Source organism: Euprymna scolopes, chromosome 4, assembly GCF_053919585.1.
Source record: "Euprymna scolopes isolate OS-2025 chromosome 4, ASM5391958v1, whole genome shotgun sequence".
NCBI classification, from domain to species: Eukaryota; Metazoa; Mollusca; class Cephalopoda; order Sepiida; family Sepiolidae; genus Euprymna; species Euprymna scolopes.
In genome coordinates, this window is record NC_136485.1 from 180,749,045 (window position 1) to 180,772,566 (window position 23,522).

The 23,522-nt window shown below is 35.4% G+C and overlaps 1 protein-coding gene across 1 annotated transcript in view; it reads right to left on the reverse strand.

Annotated features, from left to right (window-relative positions):
• Positions 1–23,522, reverse strand: part of LOC145272771 (echinoderm microtubule-associated protein-like 2) — a 224,363-nt gene that overhangs the window by 45,674 nt on the left and 155,167 nt on the right. Inside the window, exon 16 of the mRNA XM_080127047.1 lies at positions 17,782–17,938. Coding sequence (XP_079983173.1) covers positions 17,782–17,938 — 157 coding nt within the window. The remainder of the gene's footprint in view (positions 1–17,781; positions 17,939–23,522) is intronic.

The following is a 23,522-nucleotide window of genomic DNA, read 5'->3' on the forward strand; positions in this document are numbered from 1 at the left end:
TAATGAATCGTTCGAAATGTAAAACTTTATCGAAAAAATAACGAATCAACATCTTTGTTTTGGTTGAACAAATAACACTTTTATCAATATACATTTATTATTCACATTCAGAATTGTTGAATGCAAATTCGAGTTGGGCTTTTCCTTTTTTTCTTTCAATTTTTGTATTCACTTTTAAGCAAATTCTTTTAAATAAAATATGGGACAATTTTAGCACGAGGCCAGCTATTATTGATTAGCATTCATCACATTATTCAACGTTGTAATTTTATATAGGACTACTACTACTACTACTACTACTACTACTACTACTACTACTACTAATTAATGCATTTTCAATTACATTGTACCAGTGTCGATAAGACGAGAGAAAGTTATGTATATTACTAACATATTAAGCCAATAACTTTCTTTCTTTTTTTTTCTTTACACTTTTTACGCAAAACAAAAGAATATTTGGGCGTAAGAGGAATCGTGTCTAACAGAGGACAGCTGAACAGCCAGATGTCTGTGTACATTGCAGGTTATTAAAGTTATGAAGCAGGAAACAGAAATGGAATTTCAAAACCTAGCAGCCCGACGGCAAAAACTATTAAAGTAGAAGGCTTTCCGACATGAAGGGGTGAGATTTTGCTACTCATCAGGTTAATTTGGAGTAAGTTTATCGGAGCACATTCCATAAAATTACATGTAAAAATGCATAGAGATGCAATATTGCAGCGATGGGACAGAGGTTAGAGCTTGGCCAACAATGCGGGATCTATTAGATTAGAGACTTTTTTGGATCCTGTCTAAGAGTGAGATACAAGTGGTAGACGCACCAGTCTATATGTGGAAACAATACTCCATGCATGGACGAATTGTGGATTTATGAATATATTAGAAACTCTTTGGTATGAGTAATTTTTTAGCATGGTAAAAGGAGCCCACATTCTTTGTAGCAATCTTGGTAATATCCTCAGTGTATTTGTTCCAAGTCACGTTTCCTGTAAATGTTAAATCAAGGATTTTGAAGGCTTGAAGAATGAGATTTCTTTCACTTCTCGTGTTTGATTCATTCCTTCTGTTTTTTTCAATCCCTTTCTTTTTTAGTGTTAAACCAAGCGTCATATACAAGTTTAAAGTTTAAACCATTGCTTACAACTACATCCGCAATTCAACAATGCGTGCAATCTTTATAGCGCGTAAGCATAATCTCATATTCAGGCACATTTCATCATTTAGACACATATTAATACCACTTGACACATCGATATTTGATTCGATCTAACTACTTTATCTTTTATTTCTTCAAGAATGTTCTGTAACAGAGCCGCTGACGCGTGTTAACAGCAGCCGCATGACACGTATACAAATGACCTTGCCGATGCTGACGTCACACGTGGGTGGCAAGCGACAGAAAAGCACGTGTGCGACGACAGAAAAGACACCACGTAGTGAGAGGAACGGCAAGGTGGCTGGTGTGAGATGGACGTTAGACCATGTGGGCGGTGAGAGCGATTTTTTGTGAAGCACATGTTCGACACGTCTGAATTTCGTTAACTATATGGCGAACTATGAGACTTTTAAAACAAGATGCAATGCGTTATTTTAGAAAGTACCACGAATAAATGCCTTTTATTTCAACTAAGTAAAAAAGCTGAGTCAAATTCCTGTCCTTTTTTGTTCTTTAGCGATTGGTTCTGCATGCAACATGTGGGTCTGTGATAACGTGTAACGACATTACAATTCTTTACAATACTAAAAGATTCCAGCTAAGACTATTGCTAAGTTGATGGTAATTTTAAATAATGAGTAAAATAATTTGATGAAAGATAACTCATATTTCTACCTGCAATAATTTTACCTGTAATAATCTTATTGCATTTCCTTCTTTCACTTCTAAACTTTTTTCTCTACTTCTACTTTATGTAAATAATATATCCACAACTTTACGCGCTTCTCTGTGTACATGTTTCTAGTCTATACGTAACGAAAACATTATTATTTTTAATTTTACTTTTGATCGAAATAAATATTTAAATAATCAAATAATAAAATAATATTTTTTCTTTTCCTGTATAACTTCAAAAATTATATTAAGGAATCTTCTTCTTCTTCTTTCTTACAGAAGAGATGCAGCGAGTCTATCTTTGCTCTATCGATATTTTCATGGCAGGTGCGTAACTGAGCTTTTATCTATAGTCAATCCATGTAGAACATTCACAGAAAGCGCTCATCTAGCTACAACTGCCAACAATGCCCTTATTATCTATATGCGCTTAAAATTAAACATAAATTTAATCAGCAAAGTTTATCTCCTAGAACTACCTGTTTGTGGAATATATCACCGCGGGGCTACTTCCTAACTGACTATAACATGGCTGTTTTCAAGTTTAATGTAAACCAGTTTCTGTTGAGCCGTTCTCATAAATAAACAAACACTACACAAGTGCCACCATTACCGATCATCACGGTATTGTCTCACCGCCCATCTGACACCCGTTAACCCTTATCCCCGACTCTTGATAAGCAATAATCCTCTAGTACAAAAGGAATCTCAACCAATACGGGGTAAGTAGAGATAACGTATTGTATAATGTAGATATTGCACACGACAATATCGCATATAAAGATGGCAGATGACAATGGAGTTGTCTCTCTCATGAGGCAATTAAAATGTTTTTGTTTAATTTAATTAACTTCGCACCAAGAAACGTTTCTGATCCTTTATCAAAATATTTGTAGAAACTAATTATCGAGATCGGATTAGGTGAATGTAAAAATAGTCGAACATCTTCACTAATTAGATTGACACTTTTCGTAGAGCTTCCTATTGAAATTGTCAGGAAGTCGTTTGCTCGGTGCTTTCTGATTAGATGAAAAGCAACCAATCACAGTTTATCTAAGATAACGCATGTTCAGAGATAAGTTCCACACAGCTACCAGCTATTTGCTAGATAATTTTCTTCTCTTTCCGCCCTATCTTTGTGTCCTCTCATGTCTTTCATCAAAAAAGATTTTATTCCATTTCCATCTATGAAATTCGAAAGAAAGCTAGACGGCACGTACACCCTTATGTTACGAACAGTGTTAAATATACCTTGGCAAGATCATCCTACGAACCAGCAACTTTATGGCAACCTACCTGCCATATCTACTACTATCAGAAAGCGACGTCTACAATTTGCCGGTCACTGCCAGAGAGACAAGCCACAGCTGGTGAGAAATGCATTGCTGTGGACTTGACGGCACGGGTGCACATACATCCAGCAAAATGCACATGACGCCAACCGTGATCCTGAAGATCTGATGGAAGACCGGAAAATCTGGGGAGAGAGAGAGAGAGAGAGAGAGCGAGAGAGAGAGAGAGAGCGAGAGAGAGAGAGAGAGAGAGAGAGAGAGAGAGTCACATTGGTCCGGACAAAGAATCCAACCAGATAGATAGTTAGATAGTTAGATAGATCATCAGTGTTCTGTTCCTTTCTTCTTGCCACACTCACAATATCTTTATTACTACATATAATTGGAGAAAATCCAATAATAATTTAACAGTTCCTATATTTCTCATTTCAGAGTGCGTTTCGACTGGGTTGTAGAAATAAAAAGGCTTTGTCTTCTGTGCTTGAGTTTCTTATTTAATGTTCACACGTACCCTACTGTCTTGAAGACGGAGATAACAGCAGGCAAAGTTGATTATCGGAGGATCACTACTAAAAGAGGAAAAACTTTGAAAGAATCACTGACATGAGGTTCAATGAAGATTCTAAAAAGGTAGACTGATTGGTTATTTTTCGCCCAATCACAGTGTGATCCCGTGAAGTGATTCCTTCCCAGGAGACCCCTTTGTCACATGAGCCAATCCTCGGTCACGGATCAAATGTGACTCGTGCTTCGTCCTTCGCAAGGTATTTCAGTGTGGCAGGACCCGTCAATCGATTTGGTTGGTTTTAATTTCACGATCGGGTTGATCGCTCCGTCGATCTGTCGTGCTGGCAGGAAATCAATCGCATGCACACAAAAGAAAGACAAGCTCAATTCTCTATTCCATGGATTAAATTCACGATAAGATATACAATATATATAGTTATATACAATGGTTCGTAGTTCAATGTTGATCTTGACAGGCTCCCAAATAGATTAATTTCTCTCTCGTATAGCGGTGGAATAATGCAGGAAGAGAGGCGGGTGTGGCGGCTTATTGACTGTGCTTGATTCTCTCCAAGACTCAACTCGATTCTGGCGATTTCGACGCTGGGATCCTTTCATATAGTGAGGTAAGGTGTGGGCCGGGGCCACTCCTAGTTCAATCGCGTCTAGTTACATCATTCCTAGGGGGAGGCCCCATCTTCCCCGATTGCAGGCACCGAAAGGTTAAGCCTATAACCTCGGTTCGAGGTAATTGTACTCAAAAGTTAAACATTTCTCCTCTACCACTGAGTCATCATTTGTTGGCATCGAAACGAAATTATGTTGTTGTTACCTTTTCTCAAAGTGACATTGAGTTGTCGCCTTTCCATGAAACAAGGAAATTTACAAATCCAATCTTTCTCTCAGCAAGGTCTGTTGCCATTGCACACAGAGTATAATTACAGAATAAAGGAAATCATATTTGCCCGGCTTCTCCAGCATTTAGGGAGTCTTGACCTCCCCCCATGGGGAGCCCAATCGCTCCCTGGGACGGTCACGCCACAACAGAACATCTAGCAAACGACTCCATAATGATTTCAATACTCCACGTAATATTTTCTAGCGCATTGCAATAGTTGCATAGGATATCTTTTTCTTGTAGATAAAGTTTCTCCTTTTGCACGAGTCCTAATTTACTATTTATTATTTGCGGGTCTTCTCACACCGTAAAAGTTGGACACAAAGTTAATCTTCATGTGAGAAATATCCAGCTCCTACAAAAAAGGGTCAATGAATGGAAAAAAACTCTCTGAATAGAGGTGGTAATGCCCGAGAAGAATGCTTTCTGAGATTGAACTAGTACTATGCTTTGATTGTAACTCGAAGCAGGCTAGAATATTCTCGTGTGCCCACAAAGACTGAATATGATCCAATATCGAACTAATGCGAGAAATTCAGCCCCTTTGAAAAATGAATATTTTGGATGACGAACAAAAATAGTATAGTCGGATCGTCCCCTTTTCCTAGTGCGGGCGCCTCAAGTGACAGATGATAACCCATCTTTCATTCTTGGAGATGAATAGAACAAAACAACTTTGATCCTCAAAGATCGGATAAATCCTCTACGACAGGGATGAAACTATAAAGAAACTTGAAAACTTAATTCTTCTTTCTGTATTTAATGATTAAAAGTTATTTTAATTTTGGTGACAAGTGCTTGTTTGATATGTTTTAAAGTTTTTACGTTACTGGCATAAATACACTTGTTTTGTGCTGGCGAAAGTGTGCTGATTTTGATGGTGCTTATTTCAATCAATAATTTTTTGTCGTGACCAACATTTGTTTATTTGAATTTTAAAGTTAAAACCACAAGAACTTTATTGTCAACCTGAGAGAAAACAGTTCAATCCCATACAATCTGCTCAGACACATTGTCCACCATTCTAGCTAAGAAAGAGCTTGAATGCCTACTAGTTACTGTACTCGAGTATCTAAAATCTCTCTGTAGATGGATTTTTTTTAGGACAACTTGGCATGAGGATACTTCCCTCTACAAGTAAACCCTGACTCAAATTCAAAATAACACAGTATTCGAAGCCCAAACAAAATCCCTTCGGTATAACTACTTTATACTAGCTTATACAAAAATTGCTGCACCTTCTTCGGGTGATGTTGCCTATATTAACAACACTAAGCTGGATACTCCACCAGATTAGATGAATTTTTGTCCTGGAACCCAGTAAGACAGAGAAAATAACAGACATATATCTATTATCATATAAAAGGAACTTTGTGTGTGTGTGTGTGTGTGTGTGTGTGTGTGTGAGAGAGAGAGAGAGAGAGAGAGAGAGAGAGAGAGAGAGAGAGAGAGAGAAAGAGAGAGTTCCCTATGGACTCGAAAACTGCTGGGTCGATTTTTATGAAATTTTCCATAAAGATACTTTATGTGACTGGCAGTGTTCTTATATAGGTTTTGTATTGGAGTGTCTTCGATAAGAATCGATAATGGCTAATTGAAATAATCCGGTGAAAGAAGGAACAGGCGATTTTGAGCAAAGTTCACACCTTACACAACCTAACATCACAAGTGCATTTGAGAAGTTTTATTACCACACAAGCCGAAAGGCCCAGCATATAAAATTAACAGTTAGTTCTTTGATATGGCAGAGACAAGTTCGAAATGAATGTTTCTGTTTAAGGCACAATTGCATCATGATACTTGACTTTTTCATTTTAAACTTAAATTGATACCATCATCACTGCACAAGCAGTAAGGCCAGGTATATAAATCAACAGAAGTTTCTTTGATATGACAGGAGCGCATTCGAAATGTTTCTGGTTAGAGTACAATTGAAGTATTGTACTTGACTTTTGCATTTTAAACTTTAATTGAAATCATTATATATAAATAATTTTTAAATCAACAGTATATTCTCTACAGTGCAAAGTAGACTGCAATGTATTGTGGACTAAGTCACTGCGGGGAGGCATATGAAGTTTCCTCTCTATGCACCACGATAGAGCCCTAACTAGAGAATGGAATTGATTGAGAAATAAGCGATTTCACCGATTTTTATGACAATAAAAATATGGGAGTGTGAAACATTCGTTGATCAACGTTCAATCCTGGGCAAAGTCGAGTCTTTCTGATCAACTATAACGTAGTTAACTGGTTTTTAATAATATTTTAGAGATAAAAGAAAGCGGTTTCGACTAAAGTAAAATAAAACAGCCAGAGACTTGTCCCATACAACACATCCTTTATCGAATTGCCTTTGGTGCAGGACTTTACATAATTTAAAAACAAAAACAAAAAACAGCCCTTCAATTTCAAAAGCAACAGGAGTCCGGAGCACATACAAGACACTAGATTGGAAATGGTGGTTCCAAAATCAATAGAACCTTTGCAGAAATAAAGGATGGCGAAAGAACATCATCTTCAAAAAATTTTTTATTGTCAATTCCTCTCAAAAAAGGCACAGAGCCACTTAGTCACGAGGGGCTACTATTTGTGAACAGATTTTCAAGGATACTATTTAGCAAGTTGGATGAAAAGAAACACTATAGGTTTCTTCCAAGCTTTTTTTTTTTTTTTTTTTTTTTTTTTTTTTTTTTATTACATATTCACCCCAAACAAGGCACATTGCCACTTTAATGTAGGGGGCTACTATCAAGGGAAACATCTACTGGGGTACTATGTAGGGATTAGGGCAGCGAGATGTTGGTTCACGTTGCACTTGAACTTATGCATGTCAGTACAGTTGGGGAAGCAGTGACCTGGAATGGAATTCCAAAGTCTAGCAGTTCTGGGGAAGAAACTACTGGAGTAGAAGGATCTTTTACATCTAGGGATCTCTACAGTGTGGGGGTGGGATTGTGTAGCTTGTCGGGTCTGTCGAGGGTGTTCACGTCGTGGGGGCACAAGTGCTTGCAGTTCTTCAGAGCATTCACCATTATAATACTTGTAGAACAGGCAGAGGGATGCAACGTTTCGACGATGGGACAGAGGCTGAAGTTTTGATGCCAGTTTAGGGCCTATCAGATTTGCGACTCTCTTTTGAACCCTGTCAAGGAGCGAGAGACTAGTAGCCGATGCACCGGCCCAAATGTGACAGCAATACTCCATACATGGGCGAATAGTGGCCTTATAGAGGTACATGATACTTTCGGGTGTTAGAAGTTTTCTAGCACGGTAGAGAGAGCCCACCTTCCTCGCAGCGGCCCTGGCAATGCCCTCGATGTAATTGTTCCAGCTCATGTTTCCTGTGAACGTTAGGCCAAGGAGCTTGAAAGACGTACTCTCAGCTAAAGAGTTGTTGGCCATTGCTATAGGTGGTAGAGAAGGTTTCTTGTAATTATTGAATGAAACCAGTTTTGTCTTGGTGGCATTGAACGTTACCATCCATTTTTGTCCCCATTCCACTACTGATTTGAGGTCATCCTCTAGTGTTTCTGCCATTACTTTAGATATATGTTCATTTGTTTTCCTGTCGTGCCTGCTATAGAGTGTGGTGTCATCAGCATATATACCCATCTCAGAGGCAGTTTTGTCGGGGAGGTCATTTATGAATATCAGGAACAGCAGAGGACCAAGGATAGATCCCTGGGGCACTCCCGCATTTATATTATATTGTTTAGACGTACGACCGTCGAGGACAACCTGGATTTTTCTCTTATCTAAGAAGGATTTAATTATGTTAAGTATTCTACCAGTGATACCGTAAGATCTAATCTTCCTGAGGAGACCCTCATGCCATACCCTGTCAAAAGCCTTAGATATATCTAGAGCTACCGCTCTGCCCTCTCCCGCTTTGTCCAGTGAATGGTATATGCGTTCAGAGATTACAGTGAGGATGTCTGCCGTGGAACGGGCTTGTCTAAATCCATATTGATGGTCGGTCAGAAGTTTAGCATCTGTAAGGTGCTGGACTAGAGCATGGTTAATTAAGGTCTCAAATATTTTGGCAAAAAGTGGGAGGAGGCTAATAGGGCGATAATTTAATGGGTCAGTTCTTTCGCCAGAATTCTTGAATACTGGTACAACAGAAGCAGTTTTCCAACAGCTCGGAAAGCAAGATTCATTGAGGCATTTGTTGTAGAGTTTGGAGAGAACTGGAGCTACTTCGGCTGAGCACTTTTTTAATAGCACAGCTGGGATGAGGTCGGGTGCAAGTAAACATTGTCAATCACATAGACAGCAGTGCTAAGTTATCGGGATCGATACGCGCTGTCAGCTCGTTGACATACTTCTAAAACAATCGAAGTTCGCGATGTTGAGTTTCTGCTGTGCTTAAAAGAATGACAAATTAATTTATGAAAATATAACAATGCTAGCTGGACGCCCGGTCGTACAATATGTTTAAACATGATATTTTAATTTATGCAGATTGCGTCTGTATTATTATAGAATCAATCTTCTATTGATTATTATATATTACTAGGAATAATTTGCCAGGTGGACTAATTTGCAAAAAAAAAAAAAAAAAAAAAAAAAAAAAGGGTAGTAATGATAATGTCGTTCAGCAATTCCGTCTGTGTTTGTTTACAACATCACTGACGTGATATTTGGGGTTAACAATGAATGCTCTAGAAAAGTCACTTCTGATTAATGTTTACTTGTAAAATCTGCAAACAAAGAAATGATTTGAGACGTCTTTAAATGGTACCTCTCGATTTATCATATATTAAAGTCATCAATAAGAAAACATTAAAATAAAATGGTGAGGTACACTGAGCTTGAACAGGAGATCATTCGATCTGTAGTCGAATGCACTACCACTGAGCCATATCTCCATATGACTGTAAGTCTGTTTTTTAAAGAAGAAATTCTGCTTGAGTTCAAATCGTCAACCAACCTCGAATCCTTTTCAGTTATTGTTATTATATAACACTAACATTTCAGCCCGGCCCTGCCCGGGTGTTTGGATGCGTGTGTTGAGCAAAAAAAAAAAAAAAAAAAGAAAAAAAGTGGTAGTAGGAAGGCAGGCTCGAACCCGTACCGCGAAGGAGGAAAAGAGCGGAGAAAAAATACCTGACGTCTTTGCGGTTACGATCACCGCCAAATCTGAAGTGACTTATGTTTAAATTAAGGATAGATAATCGAAAGGAGAGAATAACTTTAAAAAATATCGGCGAAAAAAAGCAACCCCCTGTGTAGAAAAGTGCCTAGTTGAAGGTTAAGATATTAATGTTTTTAGTCAATTTTTCGATATTTGTTGCATGAAAGGTCGAACTTTAAAACAGTACTGATCTTCGTAAAATCTGTCGCCTCTGTCGAAAGTTTTAGGCAGACATGCAAACATACATACATGCATTTATATATTGGTAACTGAAAATTTTCGACCCAAACCGATTAAAAAGCTTGCCCTATCTCTGAATACCCTTTATGTAAAATTTCAAATGTTTAGACCAGAAATTGTCTGAGTAATTTGATAGAGGCCGCAGAGGTCAAATTTTTTAACTTTGACCCCTATTATGACCCTTTAACATTTATTGTTTTGTGCTCAAATCAAGTTATTAAGTTAGATCCATGTCTAAGAAACCTATACCTAAAATTTAAAGTGTTTAAACCCAAAATTGTCGGAGGAGTTTGGTAGAGTTTTCACAGGTCAAATCGTTGAAGTTTGACCCCTTAACAGCCAAATTTCTGGCCGAAAACCGATCATAAAGATTTTCCCAAATTTCAGTACCCTGTATATCAAATTTCGAGTCTTCAGACTTACAATTGACAGAGTTATTGCGTAGGGAAATGTACACACACAGACACACAGACACACAGATACACAGACACGTTCACTTTTATAGATATACTAGCATGGGCGCCCGGCGTTTCCCGGGTGTTTTGGAGGTGTATGCTGAGCAAAAAAAAAAAAGAAAAGAAAAAAAGGGTCAATTTTTTAAATTTTGACCCCTATTATGACCTCTTGATATTTATTGTTTTGGGCTCAAATTAAGTTATTAAGTTAGATACACGCCCAAGGAACCTGTATCTAAAATCTCAAGTGTGCAGACCCAAAATTGTCGGAGGAGTTTGGTAGAGTTCTCAAAGGTCAAATTGTTGAACTTTGACCCCTTAACAGCCAAATTTCTGGGCGAAAACCGATCACATCGATTTTCCCAAATCTCAGTACCTTATATATCAAATTTGAGTCTGTAGACTAAAAATTGACAGAGTTATTGCGTAGGGAAATGCACACAGACAGACAGACACACAGACACACAGACATACAGACCGACACACAGACACGTTCACTTTAATAGATATACAAGCATGGGCGTCCGGCGTTGCCCGGGCGTTTGGAGGTGTATGCTAAGCAAAAAACAAAAAAAAAAAAAACAAAAAAAAAACAAACAAACAAACAAAAAACAAAAAATGGTCAATTTTTTAAAACTTTGACCCTTATTATGACCCCTTAACATTTATTGTTTTGGGCTCAAATCAAGTTATTAAGTTAGATCCATGTCCAAGGAACCTGTATCTAAAATTTCAAGTGTTTAAACCCAAAATTGTCGGAGGAGTTTGGAAGCGTTCTCAAAGGTCAAATCGTTGAAGTTTGACCCCTTAACAGCCAAATGTCTGGCCGAAAATGGATCACGTAGATTGTCCCAAATCTCAGTATCCTGTATATCAAATTTTGAGTCTGTAGATTAAAAATTGACAGAGTTATTGCGTAGGGAAATATACACAGACACACACACAGACACTTTCACTTTTATAGATATAATAGATAGATAGATTTGTAACTACCTGAAACGCCTAATGTCACTGCAGCCACACCCCAAGAGCGTTTTATTCAGCCATTGTTGTTTTACTGAATTGACCTAACTTTTGTCGAAAATGACCTTTCAAAATTATACATTTAGCTTATTTCTTTTTGGACAGCTGATCAAGTTTGTTGTTTCTTTCTATGAAGGTATCAGGTTCATAATATTTATTAGAATAACTTCCTGATGAAATTGATAATTATTTTATATTCCTTATTGTATTTGTCGCCAGGTGCGCGCTTTTGTCAAAATGATTTTTCACTGGACACGGCCTAGGTATTAAACATGATGTCATGTTCATAATTTTTATTAAAATATCTTTTTGGTACATTTGAGAATTATGTCACGTTTTCTTGCATTTATTGCCAAGTGTACGTCTCTGTCAAAACGTTTTCTCGGCGCAGTCAAGAACTGTCCATCGAAGCCAAATTATTGCACACCAATTTCAGTACACACACACACACACACACACACACACACACACACACACACACACACACACACACACATATATATTTTGTGTACAGAAAGTTGTTAGTTGAGACAGATCATTGGTAGCGTCGGTTTCAAGCCCGATAATAAGGCCCGTTTAAGGTATCCTTATAAAGCTCTCTTCAGGCAATATTCGTCTATCTTATAACCGGAAGTGTGAAGTATATATACCTCGCGAATTCACGTTCAAATCTCGTTTTGTTTAACCCCCCCTTTTTTTAGGGGCTCCTAATAAATTGGATCAATGAAAAGAACAACACTTAGCTGTTGTTTATATATATATATATATATATATATATATGTATATATATATATATATATATATATATATATATATATATATATATATATATATATATATATATATATATATAAGGAAAAAAACAAATTGTAAATACATAAATGATTAGTCGGTAAACTTGGATTTTAATCGCAATTATATTATAGATTTTTAATTAATGCATTTTATAAAAAAAAAAAAAAAAAAAAAAAAAAAATTAATTATATTTTATAAATGTAATTTATAATCTATTTCGAATTTAAAACTATAGAAAAATATAATAATGTTAATAAACTAGGGAAATCACTTAGGATAGATAAATACTCACTTCCCCAAACCTTGAAAGATTTGGGTTTTTTAAAAATAATTTTTAAACGTATTTCGAAATTTTTAAACGTGATTCGATAGAATTAAAAATATATTTTTTTAAACTTTAAACGTATTTTTGGAAATTTTTAAATGTAATTCGATATAATTAAACGAATTTTTAAGTTTTTAACCGATACCAATACAGATTTTAAAGTTTTTTTTATACATAAGGAAAGAGATTTTAAAATTAAATGGGGTTCAAATTAAAATCGATTCATATAAAGAAAACATTTTTTCGAAATTAGATCTTAAATTTAAATAATTCAAAGTTGAAAATTAGGTATTACATTATCCGATATATATATATTAAAAAAAAGGGGGGGGGATTAAACAAAACGAGATTTGAACGTGAATTCGCGAGGTATATATACTTCACACTTCCGATTATAAGATAGACGAATATTGGCTGAAGAGAGCTTGATAAGGATACCTTAAACGGGCCTTATTATCGGGCTTGAAACCGACGGTACCAATGATCTGTCTCAACTAACAACTTTCTGTACACAAAATATAAGTACGCTCTTAAAATTTGGATTTTCCTTTTAATTGAGCACTCTGCTGGAATTCTTTTTCCAAAAAAAACTAATCATATATATATATATATATATATATATATATATATATATATATATATATATATATATATATATATATATATAGCAAATGCACAAAATCGCTTAGCTGGCACTCTACTGTTCTTTTGAAGAATAGTTGACTTCGAAGGTAGTTTCTCCTTTTTCAAAACGTTGGTAATCTACACCAACATTTTTTTTTACATGGTAGTCACCACTTATAAAGGCCCGGAGGCCACTCGGGGATAAAAAGTTATTGCGTGTACTATCTATGGCATAATATCGTAGTAATCGTTAGTAATGGAGATTTGATAAAGTGTCTTACTTAAGTGGGGGCAGTTTATTAGGAATTTGTTTATGTTGGACTTGAAGACATCCAAGTTGTAGTCAGGTGGGAAACAGGCAAACGGAACAGAGTTCCACAGGCGTGCACTTCTAAGAAAGAAGCTTTGTTCATGGATCTACTCTTTGATTTAGGCACAGATAAAGAGTGAGGAAAATTATTGACGCTGGTTTTAGCTCAATGAATGTTTCTCGTGAAAGATTGGTGAGAGGGACACGAGATTGGAGCTCAGACGAGTACTTGTCATGGAAATAACGATAAAACAAGGATAGGCTCGCAACGTCTCTTCTGTGGGAGAGATGTTGCAGGGAAGAGAAAAGGGCATCCCCACTAAGCTACGAAGTCTATTTTGTACTTGGCAACAGATTTGATGTACGTGTTCCATTTCAGTTCAGGAGTAAAGGTCAATCCAAGAAGCTTGTCAAAACATAGAGCCTCCCCAAGATGAGAGCCATCCATTTCAATTGATGCCAGATGAAGATCAGAGCGTTGATGATGTAAAGATAGAAGCTTGGTTTCAGATGCATTAAAAGTAACCAGCCACCTCTTCCCCCATTGTACCACGTGCTCAAGATCAGACAAGAGAGAATCAGAGAGAACTTTGTCATTTACGGCTTTTGATGTGTTGCCATAGATGGCTGTGTCATCAGCATACATGTCAACGAATGATTTAAGTATGTGTTTTGGGAGATCATTGATGTAGATCAGGAAGAGAGTTGGGCCCAGGATGCACCTCTCAGGGACACCAGCATTAATAATATGGGCTTCTGATTTCTGCCCATCAACCACTACTCTTATAATTAAAACGTTTTACTAAATCTATTTTATGCTTAGATATACCCATTAATTTAGGATATTTATAAGCCAATGCATTATATAACACTTTTTGAAGATTGTGCAATTATTTATTCTTGCTTTTATAGTGGTTAAACCTCTGGGAAGTTATTATATTTATTTAAATTATTTATTTAAATTTTACTTTACGTCGCAATATTATATAAAAGGAATATACTTAATTCTTAACACCAACTCTACTGAGAGTGGATATCTTTCATCGACAATTCTACATTCCCCACATACACCCAAATCGGAACCAAAACAAAGAATCCCGACTGCATTATCGAATAAGATGTATTCGTTGATAGACATAATCACGATTGATAAAGATATAAATGAAGTTAAAGTTGATTTTAAACGTGGAGTCTTAGAAGAAAACTGAAAAATACCTACGTTGTAATTGATGACTTTTTGGCTTGTGTGTTATTCTGTTAGTACTTTGATCGTTTTATCACCAGATTTAGCATCAAGAATATCAGAGTTACCTCGTATAACGTTGGAGGGGATATCATTTTACTACTACTACTATTACTACTACTACTACTTCCGTCTTTCTTATACGTGCACTTGCATTTGTGTGTTATTTATTTATTTATCATCATAATTGTAATATTAATATTAGTTGTATTGAGTATGATAAAGATGGTGATAATTATAGTAGTAATAATGGTAGTAATAGAATAATGATAATAACAGTAATAATGAAAATGAAATAATAAGAAGTATAGCGATAGCAATAATAATAATAATAATAATGATGATGATGATGATGATAATAATAATAATAATAATAATAATAATAATAACGACAACAACAACAACAGCAATCCTAGAGGAGATGAAACAAAGAATGCAAGCAAAAAGTGCGAAAATGAAGAGATATGAAGAGAGGACTAAACAGTTCAGAGAGAATAGATTATTTAGTCTGGACCAGAAGTTCTAAGAAGAACTTAAGCGACAGTCAAATTACGTAAATGAAATACCAAAGTCAGAAAAGTGCACAAAATTTTGGAGTGATATTTGGAATGTAAAAACGAAACAGAATAAAAGTTCTTTGTGGCTAACAGATGTGAGAAATGAAATACAAAGTAAATTAAAGCAACCGCAAGATGTAGTGAAAGTGAGCAAGGAGAAAATAAGTAAACAATGTAAGAAAATTCCCAATTGGAAAGCTCCCGGACCAGATGGTGTACAGGGGTATTGGTTAAAATACTTTATCACCCTGCATAGAAGGATTGCATCTCACATTGATGGAATAATGACAGGAGATGTAATTCCTGTATGGAACACGCGTGGAAGAATAGTGCTCTGCCAAAAGTATATTTCAAAGGACACTGCAGTTGATAACTATCGGCCCATCACTTACCTTCCACTGATGTGGAAACTGCTGGCAGGCATTTTGGCAGATTAGATTTACTAATATCTGGAACAGCAAGAGATCTTACTGGAGGAACAAAAGGGGTGTAGACGAGGTAGTAGAGGGACCAAGGATCAGTTGCTTACTGGTAGGACAATACTTCGGGATTGTAAGAGAAGATCCAAAAATCTATGCAGGTCATAGATTACCGGAAAGCATATGATGTGATTCCACATAGTTGGACTAAGGAATGTATGGAAATATTTGGAATAGCGGCAAATGTGCGAGATTTCTTAGAAAGAAGCGTGAAACAATAGAAAGTGTCATTAACACCAAATGGAAGTCTTGGAAGAGTTCATGTGAAGAGAGGGATTTTTTTTCACCATTGTCACCATTGTTGCTTGTTTCGAGTATGATACCCTTGTCGTTCATAATGCGTGTTATGAGTGTGAAAAGAAGGAGTACGGGGTAAACCATTCATCATTTATGGATGACTTAAAGTTGTATGCAAAGAACAAATACCAGCTAAATATACTTGAAAGAACTGTTAAGATGTTCAGTAATAACATAGGTATGGAATTTGGTATGAAGAAGTGTGGTGCCTTGAAAGTTATAATGGGAAAATTGTTGAAAGTAAAGGAATAAAACTTTTGAACGGGGAAACGATAAAAGAGGTTGAACAAGAAGGATATACCTACTTAGGAATTTTGGAATTAGATAAAATAAAATAAGCTGAAATGAAGGAAATAATAAGAAAAGAATACTAGAGAAAACTATGATTAGTTTTTAAGTCAAGGTTGAATAGGAGAAACAAAATATCCACAGTAAACACATGGGTAGTAGCTATATTTCTGTATGCGATGGGTATTATTTAATGGAAAGAAAATGAGCTAAAAATATGGGCAGAAAGCCAAGGAAAACGATGACAATAAATAGAGTTCTTCACCCCAAAATTGATGTCGATAGGTTATATGTGAAAAAAAAAAGAAAAAAAAGAGTGAGGACTAAGACTAATAGGTGTATAACGATGTGTAAAAGAAGAAAATAGTTTGAAAGTTTACGTCCCCACATGTCAAGAAAAGCTTATAAAAGGCAAAATTTGAAAAATAGTAAGAAAGTGAACTAGTAAGAAGCAAGGTATTTAAGGCAATAATGTTGGCGTACTTAAAAGACTGCCTTGTTGGGAACCGTTCGAATCTTGCGGAAACTCCTGGAAGACTAAGAAAACAAGATAGTCTGTGTTTATTTATGACCCGCCTATCAGTATAAAATCGGCGATACCAACAGCAAGACACAAAATGTGAACAACAACAACAACAACAACAACAACAACAACAATAATAATAATAATAATAATAATAATAATAATAATAATAATAATAATAACCACTTACTGATTCAAAAAAAAAAAAAACGAAACAGAATGGAATAAAATATGGAGAGAACATTTGGGATGTTTAGTGCATCATAAAATATGAACGCAATACTGTAAAAAATGTTATTGTTACTACTACTACTACTACTACTACTACTACTACTAAATACTTTGGTGCATTAATTAGGCTATCGTGGCGCAGTTGATAGAGACGTTGAATCTCTACCGTTCCAGATGGACACTGTCTGAAGATAGCGGTTTCAATCCTACTCAAAGCGTGCCAGAGGTTTACTTGGCCCAAATGTGGTGAGACGACAACAACTACGGATGGCAGTGATTGCTGAGAATACAGTTAGGAGATTCGAAGTTCCTATCGGTCGCGGTTACCACCTGACGAATGCCAGAGGAATAGTTGGCCGAAATGTCGTGAAAAACAACAAACAATAAAGATGAAAACAACAACTAATAAAGATGAAAATAATAGTCTGAAATAAAAATACATTAATAAATAAATATGAAATCTGTATAAATCAAAATATCATATTTAAGCGTATTTTACGACCGGGCAATGTCGACCGGCCTTCAAGTATAATATAGATGTAGTATGAAGAGCCATTGAGGTAACGGCAATGTTATCATATGGAGCCAACATGAATATACTACTACTACTACTACTACTACTACTACTACTACTACTACTAGGGATCTTCAAGAAGAGAAGAGAAATGATGAATGTATTATGATGCTTCACAATATCTAAAAATATACCAAATTGGAACTTACTGGGTGAAAACTGCAACGTACTGATTAATTCTGTGGTGATCTGCATAGAAGTGATCGCAAGGCCGTCGTATGTATTGATTATATGCAATCGACCAATGGCCGTGCCTACAATCAACATGTCTCCCTGGGGATCGATGTTCACACAAGTGCATGGACCCTGCAACAAACGCAATCAGAACAGCATAAAAAAACCGAGATGAAGTTTACAAAGCAACATATAAAATAACACATCAATAAGAAAAACGAACAAATTTTATTCAAATAAACTTTTAAAAAATTACAATTCTTACCATAATGGAAAGTTTATGTCAGTCTACGACCAAAAACTAGGTAAATTTTCTAAATAAACAAGGTGACTTCGAAAAACGGTTTTAACTTTATATGGACCTTAGTTCTTCAATTTTTCAAGAATTAAATGAAGTTTGTTGATAACTGGTTTATTATTTCGGAAATTTTGAGATGAGGATTGATATTATGTACTGACTACTGTTCTCATTTTGAATGTCATTCGCATGTTTCGGCCCGTGTAATCTCAAACCTTCTTTAGGTGTGTCTTAACAATGGCTCATATTGGTGAATGGCAGTAAGATTGATTTTGTTTTTTTACGACGAATCATAATCGTTAGAACTCAGAATGCGTGGCGTGTTTATGAAATGGAAAAAGCGTTGAGTCGTTATCAATTCTCATGTTAAAAATTTCTGAAACATTATGTGAAATCGGTACGAATCCGAATTAATGCAAACATGGAAATGACTCGGCACTCTTTCCATTTCATAAACATATCACGCATTTTCAATTCTAACGACTATGATTCGTCAGAAGAATGAAGAAAAACATTCTTTCTACAATTCACCAATAAGTGTCATTGTCAAGATACTCATAAAGAATGTCGAAAGTTATATCGAACTCGGACATCAAGCATCCATCGCGTGTACGTGTGTAAAATTATTTTTATTTCATTGTTTCAAAAAAATTATATCATATAGCAGCACAACGTACAATTATTTTCAAACCAAAACGCATTCTTTTTTCAAATAAATAGACACCTTATTTTCTTTATCTTTTTGCGTGTTAACTAATACGTTTTTTTTTAATTTCTACAATCAAATAGACCCTTTATTTTCTTTTTTTCTGGGCCCCTATTTTTCATGCTGTGTATGTGTATGTGTGTGTGTGTGTGTGTGTGTGTATGGTAACTACATAAGTTCAACTATTCCGTTGGAATAAGTAAATCAGTCACCAAACAACATGTTATATAGTTATCAATGTCGTGTACATACATGTATATATAAAATAACTCTTCGTTGCTATAGGGTGTATATGATTATCTACGTTATAAATTCATCAATGTTCGTGTATGTATAAAGTTCCTTTTTGGTAATTGGATGTATATAATGTGCATACTGGTTATCGATAGGTGTGTGCCTTATATAAACCTAAATAACAGTTCAACAGTGACATATTATCAATAAATGGACATAGGTAGGCATACCTTTTGTCGTGTTTCTTTGTCGCCGCTTCTGGTTATTAGCTCACACCTGTTTTGTTGACACTGAAACCAAAATCCCTTCGACATTTGATTGCATGCGAGTCAACATATAATAACTGGGCACAACTTTTATCACCGTTATATTTCGGTTTCATGACACCATGGTGATTGGAATCGCAATTTCAAGTACTCTTCGCTCGTCTTTATATTTTAAGTCATAACGTTCCTTGATTCACCAGAGGTAAAAAGAACTGATGTCATCACCAAGCAAACAATTCTGTAACTAAATCAAAATCTATGCACTACAAAATCCCACCCCTCCACTGTAAAGACCCCTAAATGCTAGAAAGCCTTCTACTCTAATAGTTTCTTCTTTCGGACTTTGGAGTTCTCTCCCTGCTTTCCTGACTGTACTGACATGTAGGAGTTTAATGTAGTGTGAACAGACGTCTCTCACTAATCTCCTTGCATAGTCCCATGTAAACATGGTCCCAAATAGTACTCCTTGCGTTAAAGTGTCAATATGCCTTGTTTGAGGTGAATAAGAGCAAGGAAGTATATAAAACAGGAAATTCTTTGGAGTCCTTTTCTTTATTGTAGAGTATGTGGTTCAGATGAACTCAATTTACTCGCGTGCATTTTTTAAGGCGCAACACAAATGTGTCCATAATATCCATACAAATCGACTGAAGAATGGTTTTGACTTATTTCATACGGGCTTCTTTTTGAATGATGCTAACAAAGCAATGTACTTCTCATAAAACGTTCTTTTGTGCAAATTAATTCTTAAAATATTTCTCCTCCTTTATGTCTCCCTCGTTCGACCACTGTTAGAGTATGGTGTCCAGATCATATCTAATACGTGATATCCAGCATGCGGAGAGAGTTCAAAAACTGGCTACTCGAATGGTACAGGGTTTGGCGGATCTGCTCTATGAAAGCCGGCTCAAAAAGCTTAAAATTTTCTCCTTTGGGCGCCGACGTTTACGCAGTGATCTAATTTTGACTTACAATCTCATTAATGGTTATTATAATATATTTCGAAACCAATTATTCACTCCTGCACCAGAAAGAGGCAAATGCAGACATTACAAGAAACTAATTCTCCGCCGATTTCGATTGAAACAAAGGAGGGTCACTTTCTCAATCAGAATACAGGGTTTTGGAATAGATTTCAAAGTGAGGTAATAAATGCACCAACAACATAACAATTCAAGGTGAATTTGAACAAGTGCTGGGCTACTGTATCTTCTCCTGTATAAATTTTTATTAACCGTTCTCTACATGGAAATTGAAACACGATGAATTTACTTTTTACCAAATCAATTGAACTGAACTGAATGTAACGATCCCGTCTCTTTACATAACATTTTTTTTTAATAATTCAAAAGAAATTTGACGTTTACTTTCTGAAGGTGTTCATGCAAAATCAGTCTTGACACAGATCATACGGTTTTCATAGTCCTCTATCAACCATTCATCCTGTTTCAAACTCATTATTACCTTTTGTAACTTTTTTTTTAATTTCCAAAACAAAGTATGATTTGACGCGAACGCAGACCCACGATATTATTTTAAAACTCTCGAATCCAAAATTAATCTCCTGATTGGATCAATGGTAAAATATATACTTGAGAAACATTGTGTTCGATCTTGTTATAGGTATTGTTTTCAATCACATTCACGGTTAGCGATAATTGGAATCGATAATTAGATCAAAGTGATTACAGATGGAATTTTGAACGCCGTCCCCCAACAACTGAATAATTCAACAACCAATCGAGCAACAAAATAAGCCTAGTTTTAATGTATCTTTTATCCTATTCATTTTTTTTCTCTATTTACACCATTTATATTTACGCCACTCTCATATTCCACTACTACTACTACTACTACTACTACTACTACTACTACTACTACTACTACTACTACTATCTATCTATCTATCTATCTATCTATCTATCTAAAATATCCAATGTGCAGCTAAATAAATAGATATTCAAGCAGGATAATCCAAGTTATACAGATTAGAATCTTCTGTAACTAAAAGTGCTTGATTTTTTTTACCCGTACCCCAAATGCTTATTAAAGAAAAGTACAACTTTTACACGAGTAAATAAAATTTATTCATTTAATAGTGCCAATAATGAGCTGGAACATTAGTATCAGGAGGCCATACTCTCAGATACCACCAACGTTACTACTACTACTACTACTACTACTGCTACTGCTACTGCTACTACTACTGCTACTAATGCTACTAGATAGTTCAATATCTATCTATATATATTTACCTATAAAAATACTTTAATATGATTGAAACCACTTCAAATGTAAGGGAACACATCCCACAAATTCATCAAACGATCTATTATTATTATTTGTATACAATTGTTGCGGCCTACCGTCCAAGATAATGTTCAAAACATAAGGGACAGTTATTTTTCTTGTTTTCACCTGCACTCACAAATCGTAGCATTTTTACAACATGTTCTTTAACCGTCCACCATAAGTGTTTTTTATTGTTTGCAATCGATAACGATTTTTCTTAGTTCAAATATATAATAAATGTATTAACTAACCGTTAATGTGTTGGTCTTCGCACTTTTTCTTCTAGTTTTAATCTATCCCTTTTTTGAGTCGTAATTTCATACTTCTTATTTAAAGTTCACAATTGCATTTCTTTTAGAATAACTGTTGCTTGTACAGCAGCATTCCTTTCAACAAATCCTTCATTCGATTATAATTCTGTGTTTAGGCATGGTTTTGGGGTCAAAACATCATTACCATTAGTTCAGAGCGCCCCTTCAGTATCTCACGATACTAACCAGACTTTGTTAAATTATCGTCACTCTGTGGGATTGTTATATACACGCTGATGCAGATAGCGGCCTGTTGTGTATTTTCTTTATGTACTTTTTTTTTTAGGTCCGATGAGAAAAAGACCAAGATCATTCAAGAATGGGGAGGTTGAGTTGGCAAGAAAATCTCGGTATCCGATTGCGAAAAAAGATACAATAGGTTTTCAGCCATTTCCATCACAGTGTTCTCATAGATCTCCAATCTTCATATTTTTACAACTCGCACTAATCTGCCCAATCAAATTTGTCGTCACACACACACACACACACACACACACACACACACACACACACACACACACACACACACACACACACACACACACACACACACACACATATATATAGTAAGTTATAAAATATATATGGCGATTAAGCTACACTGAATATTCCGCGTTTCATCCACTCTAGGACACTTCAGGCTTATGTGCCATATATATATATATATATATATATATATATATATATATATATATATATATATATATATATATATATATATTTATAAAGTGATGGTTGTGTAGTTCCAACGACGGAAAAAAATGTATATTTAAAAGAGTGTAGCCATCAACAATTGTAGGTTTTTCAGACTTTTATCATTTTTTAATATTTTAAAATATTTTTATAACGCGTTTTAAGCCTTGTTCAGCTCTCTTAAGATATTTTTATATACAGTTTTTTTTAAGGTAATGTCTTTTTGGAAAACATTTTTCTCTGGCAACACTGGCTGTGTTTTTCAGAGAAATGTTAATCTCAGACTTTTTGTCACCAATAGTCGGTTAGCTGGTCAAAAGTTCAGTCAGTTAGAGTTAAATTCATTTGTGTGTATGTGCTGTGATACATGCAGGTGTCTATTTTCTGCGATTTTGATGTTAGATCTATGTAAGGCTACTCTATTACTAAGGTTTTTAGTGGCGCCTATGTAGAATTTATCGCATGCTGCACATTTTATTACATAGACCACGTTTTTGAGGTACTGTCTAGGTCTTTTTTAATTTTGAATGTTTATGTGGGATTCATGAATGTGTATGTGTTTCTCTCTAATATTATGTTGCAGACTCCACATCGTTGTTTGTTGCATTTTGTGACTCCTTTTGTTGTGTCTTGATTGAGTTTGGATGACGTAAGAATGCGTTTTAGGTTTTTGGGTTGGCGTTTGCTTTTTATTATTTTTGTTGTTTTATATATATATATATATATATATATATATATATATATATATATAAAAGAAAAATCGACAATACAAATTATATACTAGTATATAAAGATTTATTCGTCAATTAATCAAATTCATCAAGAAATATTGGGGTATCTTGGATAGAGAATAAATAGTATGAAATTATAGGGAGTAAAAGCTAGGGAGCTAGTGCGATCTTTTCCTCTTCCATCT